The 8,177-nt window shown below is 30.5% G+C and overlaps 1 protein-coding gene across 3 annotated transcripts; it reads right to left on the bottom strand.

Moving 5' to 3' along the window:
* Positions 1–6,466: 6,466 nt before the first annotated feature.
* LOC130506379 (gamma-glutamylcyclotransferase 2-2-like) lies at positions 6,467–7,935 on the bottom strand. Of its 3 annotated transcripts, none has more exons than XR_008942002.1 (4): positions 7,590–7,935; positions 7,423–7,483; positions 7,198–7,303; positions 6,467–6,838 (listed from the first exon to the last, which is right to left on the bottom strand). XR_008942002.1 is itself a non-coding variant. In XM_057001020.1 (3 exons), exons 1-3 carry the CDS (start codon positions 7,549–7,551, stop codon positions 6,695–6,697), a joined length of 324 nt encoding a protein of 107 aa, XP_056857000.1. In that variant the 5' UTR covers positions 7,552–7,572; the 3' UTR covers positions 6,467–6,694. The 3 variants fall into 3 exon arrangements, 1 of the variants encoding a protein (XP_056857000.1); XR_008942001.1 differs by having other exon boundaries at positions 7,253–7,303; XM_057001020.1 differs by lacking the exon at positions 7,590–7,935 and having other exon boundaries at positions 7,253–7,303; positions 7,423–7,572.
* Positions 7,936–8,177: the final 242 nt, after the last annotated feature.

Genomic DNA, 8,177 nt, shown 5'->3' with positions numbered 1-8,177 from the left:
TCACACAACTTCCCCAGAAGAGAATCAGCTCTGCACTCAGAAGTGGAAGCATTGAGATGGGCGATGGAGAACATGCTTCAATATTCAACATGCCAGAACTTCGGAACAGACTGCAAAGATTTGATCGCAATGATCAAGGAACCTTAGGCTTGGCCAAGTTTTGCTACGGAATTGGAGAGGATAGAGACACTGCTCATATGCTTCCCGGACTTCAAGATTTCTTATGTTCCAAGAGCGCGTAATCAGATTTCAGATTTTTTAGCTAAGACAGCTAGATCTTTCCATAGGAAGTTACATTTTGTTGGTTGTTCTATTCCGGTCTGGTTACCCAGACCACCTCAAGCTTGAGTAATAGAATAGCCGTTTGCCGTCAAAAAAAAAAAACTATTGTCATACATTTTACTCGCAGCCGACCCAATAATCCAATGATTAAAGCAGTTCGGTGCAATGTCTGGCTAAATTTTTAAAACATTGACTTAAACATATTTTTAATTTTTATAATTTTTATAATTTACAATTTTATTATATTTGAAAAAATGATATATGATTTTAGTAAATAGTAATAGTATTGTTGTAAATAATTTTTAAATCAAGGAAATCTCAAAAGGTGTCTTGTATTATACAAAATTCACAAGACAAATTGTCTTTTATACGAAAATTGAAACCTAAACAAACTAAATTATCAGTACCATATATATTAACAATAATATATGATGCATTGTAACCTCTGTGTTTTGTTTGCACTATACTTATCGAATTTGCGAAAAAAATAATATCATTTATAGTAATAAATAAGTTAGGCCGTATATTTAGGTAGTTTAGGTGATCCATTTTAGATTTTACAGAATATTCCTTAAGTTGGTTAAAGGTTAATGAGTTATTAATAAATGAAATAGGGTTAAAATTAAAATACAGTGGCAGTCTCTTGTAAATATTTTGAAAGATCAATGGGATGTCAAAACAAAGGCTGCTTTTTTAATTGTATTCATAGGTACCAATTCGTAAACACGGTTTTTAAATATATTCGATGCATCATATAATAATAAAATATGACATTTATATTCTTCTATTGGAATATTTAAAATATACCTTTACAAATCATATCCCTCATATATAAGATTATATTTATATAAGATCATTAATTTATATTCTTAATATTGTATAAATCTAAATTAAAATCTTATATATTTAAATAAATATTGATAATACTTACCTTGCTTAACACTCGGACAAGGCATGATATTGGTTGACCATTGCATATTTTCTTACAAATTCAGAATATCTATTAATGCAAACTTTTATCTTTGACCTAACTTACTAACCATATGTACTATTTAACTTTTTGGACTTATTTTTAACAATACTAACCTACAATTAAAAAGATACATGTGATTAATGTGTATAAAAATATGAAATCCATAGGATAATATTCCGGATCTTAATTTTTTAATATTAACGATAATCATTAAAACTTACAAGGATGAGAATTCAGGTATTCATTAAGGTTTGATTCTGGTATATTTGAATTTTAGGCAACTGTCTAGATATTTGATTTGGGTGTATTTGGGTTTCGAATTTTCAGAGTTAGAGATTTAAGCCTTCTTCCGCTATTTATAAAATTTAGATTCAAGTTCAGTTCAGATTTTATCGGAGTCGGTCTATGTTCATATCCATTTAAATTTTATAAAAATTCAAAATTCTCAATATATATTAAAGTCCAAAAATATAAAACATACAAATTTGAATGTTGTATGCTAAAATCTAAAATAACATTAAATCCGTTGTTCTTAGCTATTTGGATAGAAAACTAATCTGTATTTGTGGATTTTCTGGTGTTTTGAGTATTTTGGATATTCTTGGATATTTACTTTTAGATATATTTCAAATATTTTGGATAATTCTGAGTGCTTTTGTTTAAATATTTTTAGAATATTTTATCTAAGTTGATTAATATATTTAAATATATAATTGTTATTCGGGTATATTTGGGTATCCCAAATATTTGATACATGTTTAATTCAGATTGTTTTTTTATATACAAATTTTTTATCTATCCGAATATCTTATAAGTTTCGGTTCGTATTCCGTATATTTTTTTAGATTGGGGTTTTAGTTATTCGGGTTTGGATATTTTGTCCAACCCTCTTTGATAAGATTTTTTCCTATTATTTGTGTCATTTTATATATTTGTTTCAAAAGAAACATAACCCCCATTTTAATGTGGGTCAAAATCTAGTTTGAAGTAAAGCAGATGCAAATCGACTAAGTCTGAATTGTGAATACTCATCAACGATAAAATTATAACAAATAAAAATGAAAAGAAAATGGTAAAAATATACAAAATGTTAGAAGTATGTATAACTAGGGGTGTGTCCGCGCTTCGAGCGGAATATTATTTTATTGTTATTAACTATAAGTTTTAGATGATATAATTTTATGATCGCTTTTATTTGCTGATAACATTATTTGGTTTTTTTATTGTATCATATAGTTATATAGTGATCAGGGGCGGACCCACCTTGGGATGAGGTGTGGCACGTGCCACATACTGATTATATAAATTCTTTGTGATAGATAACAGAAATGATGTCCGGCTCTTTTGGTTTAAGTGGTTTCAGGTGCTCCAACCCTTTATCAGTTCGATTCCCTAAGGTTAAGGTCTCCATTCTTCTTCTTTTCACATTTTTTTTTTAATTTCGTTTCTTTAATTAAATATTTTTCTTTTTTCTCTTCCTTTTCTTTTCTTTTGGTTAATTAAATTATTTTGTGTGTTTCTCAATGTTCTACCCATTTTTGTTACCATTTTATACAATATTTTTTCTTTCTTTACTTTTGTTTTTGCTCCATAAAACTATTCTTTCTTTCTTTATAAATTTCTTTTAATAGTAAATTTTCCATACTATAATTTATTCTAATTTTAATTTTGTTTTAATTAAATATTTTTCTTTTTTTTCTTTTGGTCAACTAAAATTATTTTGTGTGTTTCTCAATATTCTACACACTTTTGTTACCATTTTATACTATATTTTTTCTTTCTTTTCTTTTGTTTTTGCTCCATAAAACTATTCATTCTTTCTTTATAAATTTCTTTTAATAGTAAATTTTCCATACTATAATTTATTCTAATTTTATTCTAACAACTATTTCTATTTTTTTTTAATTCTTAATAATAAGATCAGTTAAACAAAAAGGAATAAAGGTTGTAACTATTATACGCAGTTTATGGGTGTGATTGGTTGGGTTGTAGGAGGTGGTTTTAGCTTTAATTTTTACATACAACCTTTAAAATCACCAATCATACTTTTTAAAATCACCAATCATGCTTTATATTGGTTTTTTAAGTTACAGCAAAAATGTAGAGAAAATGACTGTAACTACCTTATTTTCTAAAGCTCTATTTTTTTACTGAAGGAAATATGTTGCTGCAGCAATAAATTTTAAATCTACATCACTTAAAGCTAAATCAAAAAATTCTACACCTTAAATCATACAGTAAATTTTCTACAATTATAACATTACTTAAAGGAAAATTTAAAATTGTAAAAATTATTATTTTTGTACCGTTCAAATAAAATAAGATATAAAGTTATAGAGACCAATGTAACTTTAAAAAAAAAGTCTGTATACTAAATTATTTAATGTTTTAATTGTATATATATATTATTTTTATGGTGCCACACATTATATTATTTTCTAGGTCCGCCCCTGATAGTGATCAGTTAATATATTATGTGTTTGTTTTTTCAATAATGTGCTGTTGTGTTAATAGTAGTACTTATTAGTGGTGAAGTGAACCTATGATGTAAAGCATATTGAATTTCAGTAACTTTGCATTTATACATTTCTTGATTTTAAGATTTATAGTTTCAGCGTTAAAATTATATTTTTCAGTTATTTGAACATTATTCTTTAAAATGTTTTGTGCCCTCTCTCCATATTTTGATATTGAGTAAATCACTATCTATGTATTTCGTTTACCTTTCTGGTGTGCTGCGCCTTATCACCATCACCGGAAAAAATCTCACCTCTCCGTGCTTTTGTTCTTCCTCACTTTTTTCTCATATGAAATTATCTGGTATTTTTTATAAATCAGGCTTATAAGTTCTCCGTTGTGCGGTTGTTTCTCACGGTGTTTTAGACTGTTCCGATCAATATTAGCTACTCCTCTTCTTCTTTGGATTTTGGTTTATGTTAAGAATTGCATCTCCTTGGGTTGGGTCAGAGTTTAGTCGTCCTTGATGTTATTTTCCTTGTTGTTGGCTTACCGTGGACAGTCCCTACTCATCTTGGTTTTCAAGATCTGGTTTTGGTGATCTAACTTCTATTCTCTTTCATAGCTCGAGGACGGTTCCACATTTTTCTGATTTTGTTTCTACTACCCTTCCTTCTTTGTTCTCTCATCTTGTTTCAGCTTTTGTCACTGCTCGTGTCTCTGTGGCTCTCTTTTTCGCCACGTATGCCACTCCATGTTTAGTGTTTTCCTTTGTATATGTATTGTAGGTTTGGAATGTTGTTCCAATCTTGGGCTCTGGTTTCTCGATGGTTTGCTTCTCTTCTCTCTCCTTCAGGTTGTTTCTCTTATTCCCCCGCTTCCCTTAGTATAAGTGTGCAGAGTTAGTCTTTTGGAATTTTGCTCTCTTCTATCAATAGTTTTGTGGTTCTTCACTGAGATTGTGTCTTGTTTGAGTTTTTTTTTAGTTTGCTGGTGGTTGTGCTTATGATGCATTAGGTATGTGTCTTCTTGCTTGTAACCCGCTTTCTTGGTTCTTTGCATTAGTCTTTGATCGTGCTTCTTTGTGTTTGAGGGATTTCTTTGTCTCGGAGTATATCTTTCTATCATTTTCTGGCCTCTGCTGATTCTACTCAAGACACTCTATGATAAAATGAAGTAAGTTCGTCTTCGTTCTTGATCTCTTTTTAGCTCTTGATTTTTATTGAATTAGTGTAACTTTGGTATTTTTTTTTTATGATTATGGAGATTTTTATGTTTAGAATTTGTGTTCTGTTCTAGTTTATATTTCTTATTTTGTTAATATTAAAATAATATATAATTTTAAAATGAAATAATAGAAAATAGTAAAAGACAATCAAATAGTGCAAGCTTATGTTATTTCTAGCTCAGAATAATATTTAAAACATATTTATATTGTTTACTTATTTATTTGTCCATTTTGCATTTTTGTGACCACTAAAATAGATTATCAAACTTCAAAAGATAATAGTTAGTGTGAGAAGGATAAGACAATGCACAATTAGAAAATAGTGAACCAAATTGTAATAATCTAAAAGACGAAAGACCTAAAATGTAAAAAGAAATAAAAAGAAGACGCATGTCAACAAACTCTCATTTCCACATGTCATATGAAGAGATAAAAATCTACTTTATATGTATATATGTTTTATTCTTACGTGAATTTACAATTCATTTGATAGTTTTAGTAAAGAAAATATGTTCAAAAATACAAAAATGAAAATATAGTGGAAGAGAATGATATTTTTCGATCTATTTGATAGTGGTCAGTGACTGTAGCGCATTAATTTGTTTTGAAGGTTCTTAGTTCAAAGTGTAATAGCATAGGTGGTTTTGACTAATTGATCCAATATAAGTAGAACAAAAAGTCGATAGTCGTAACAAAGTTAATTTAGTTGGAATTTAGACATGAAGTAAAGTTGATATTTTATTTAGAGAACGTACATATACGGTTAAGTACCATGGGGGACAGTATGTAGAAGGAACAACATTTGAAGTTTTATTTTAGAGTATAATGTGAATGTAAACGTATGTAATGAAGTTTTGTTCATATATTTTTCTTCTTTAATTTTTGATAGAAAGTAATTTTGGCAATGAAACATATTAAGAAATGAAGAAAAACAATATGTTAATGAAACTGAAAATTGGAACATAAGATCCCCTTATAAAATCAATGTCTTTTATTAGGAGGAAGAATAGATATGCACTGCATTTACTTGGATCTTGGTGATCATGATGATGAGCCTTTGTTCAGGAAAATCTAGTCTTTGTTGAACAGGACATATATTTCTCTAGCTGATGTTGCATATAACTTGATAGCCAGAAATCATAAAAAGGCCTTGATGCATCTTTGAACGATTTGATCGAAGCTCTGGATGGAAAAAAGGAATCGTGTAAGTTATAATGTTTAATATTTGTTATAGGATTGAAGTGGTGATTAGTAAAATTTAACTCGCCCCTAATACATATAAGAAGGAACTTTTTCAATTGCAGTTTTTGTTCTTCACGTGAGTATGATTAAAAGATATGACAGTAATAAGTTCATTTAATTAGCTACATTCCACCCAAACTATTTCAGAAACAACTATATAAAATATATTTACTCAAAAGTATGTCAATGTTGATGTTGAAATACATTCCACCCAAATACATACTTTACTCAAAAGTATGTCAATGTTGATCATCATCACAAATCTTGAAGGAAAAAAGACCACTGTCTCAAACAAATAGAAAACCAATGTGTACACAAAACATAAGCAAAAAAAATACTTAATCCTTCCAGAAAGATGAAGCTATCCAAATCAAATAAAGGATTGCCGATTTCTTGAAATATTGGAACCACCGGTTCCTTGTGGTTTAAGATTACTTTGTTGACAGCTCTTTCGTCCCTCTTCAAACTTAATCCGTCTCTGCTCAGTTGCTGTCAAGTCAGCAGCCGCTATACTAAATATCCTGCTTGGAGATTGCGATTGATGAAGACATAATAGCCGTGTCTTGATCTTGAAAGCTCTTTTTCGTGTCAATACATGGTGGTTTAGAACCATTGGTTCCTCTTTCTAGGTCTCTCATTGTTTTCCGACTAGAACCCTAATACATACCAAAAGGGATAAGAAGCATGAAGCTTAAAGAAACCGTGTAAGATCAGAGACAACATATCAAAACTGCAGAATATGAAAACACAAACTAACATCACAATTAAAGAATCTAGCAATGAAGAGCTAAAAACAGTGTGGTCATACTATTTAAAGAGACAATGATTCTAGAAACAAAATGAAAACAGAAGACTAAGCAAATTCAATTACACCATTAACACCTTGAGACAAAACAAAACCTTGAAAAGAAGAAGACATAGACTTGAAACAGAAATCGAGAATCTTAATAAGATGATAAACCTAAAAGGGTCTTATTAGCATCAGAGAGAGAAAGAAAGATTAATTGACACTTACGGATAGAGAGAGCCATCAACTATAGATCCTTTAGTTTTTAGATGCAGAGACATACCTCCAAACATTCTTTTTCTGGACCTCTCCGAAGGCAGAATGCAGCACTCCACTGTGAAGAAGTATTAGACAGTTAGTATGAATAGATGAATCTTTGAGTAAACTAAGCAGGCCTTATGAAGAGACTCTAAGATCCTTGAATCATATAGACACTCCAGAATTTCTACTTACCCATATGGCTTCTTCATTTTTCTCGAGTTTGCAAATCCTTGCAGGTTGTTCTGGTGTATCTCTGTGATCAATGCAAGCAACCGAGTCACATCGAACACAAAGAATCAAACAATCATAGTTGGGAAGCATAAATTAAAAAAAAAACATCAAAAGGAACAATGACGTACCAAGACAAAAGACACATTTATATCTCTTGATGAAACCCAACACTTTCTCATCAAAGGGATGATCGATGATTTTCATCGAAGGTGAAATCCTTAACTTACTTGACAGAATATGAGAAACTAACCCTAAAATTTCTCATACACAAAGGTAGGTCCGATGCGATATTTATAGACGTAGGTTCAGTTGATTACGGTAGGATACGAAGAGATCGATTGAATGCTTCAAGTGGGAGGAGAGATTAACTACGTGTAACGCGGAGAAAATATCTGAGTTATGGCTGGTGAAGACGTTATGTAGATCGGAACGTCAATCTAAGCTTTCGTGGGATTTCATCGTCATGGTCGCCATGCAAGAGGAAGATGAAGAGGATGACCTATCCCATGTGGGTTCGTGACTTGTGTGCTGAAGCTTGGGCTTGAGGTTTGGACCTAATCTGCAAATAAAATAAAAGCCCGATAAAATAAAAAAGAATAATTGATCCAGCAGGAAGCAAAAAAAATCAGAAGTACTCTGATAAGTCGACACGTGTCAAGAAATCCCTCCACATTTTTGGTGACGTGGCAGCGGGAAAAGGCAAATACTTAAGTCGA

The sequence above is a fragment of the Raphanus sativus genome, unplaced genomic scaffold, assembly GCF_000801105.2.
Source record: "Raphanus sativus cultivar WK10039 unplaced genomic scaffold, ASM80110v3 Scaffold3167, whole genome shotgun sequence".
Taxonomy (NCBI): Eukaryota; Viridiplantae; Streptophyta; class Magnoliopsida; order Brassicales; family Brassicaceae; genus Raphanus; species Raphanus sativus.
The sequence above is the reverse complement of the archived record's forward strand: the minus strand, read 5'-3'. Positions and strand labels throughout refer to the sequence as shown.

What these genes read in the sequence shown, in the direction of transcription:
- LOC130506379 (XM_057001020.1), bottom strand. Translation starts at nt 7,551, where the DNA reads ATGCTTCCCAACTATGATTGTTTGATTCTTTGTGTTCGATGTGACTCG. An exon ending in AAAATGAAGAAGCCATATGG is followed by an intron (nt 7,304 to 7,422) that starts GTAAGTAGAAAT and finishes ACTTCTTCACAG; the next exon opens with TGGAGTGCTGCATTCTGCCT. An exon ending in CAGAAAAAGAATGTTTGGAG is followed by an intron (nt 6,839 to 7,252) that starts GTATGTCTCTGC and finishes GGTATGTATTAG; the next exon opens with GGTTCTAGTCGGAAAACAAT.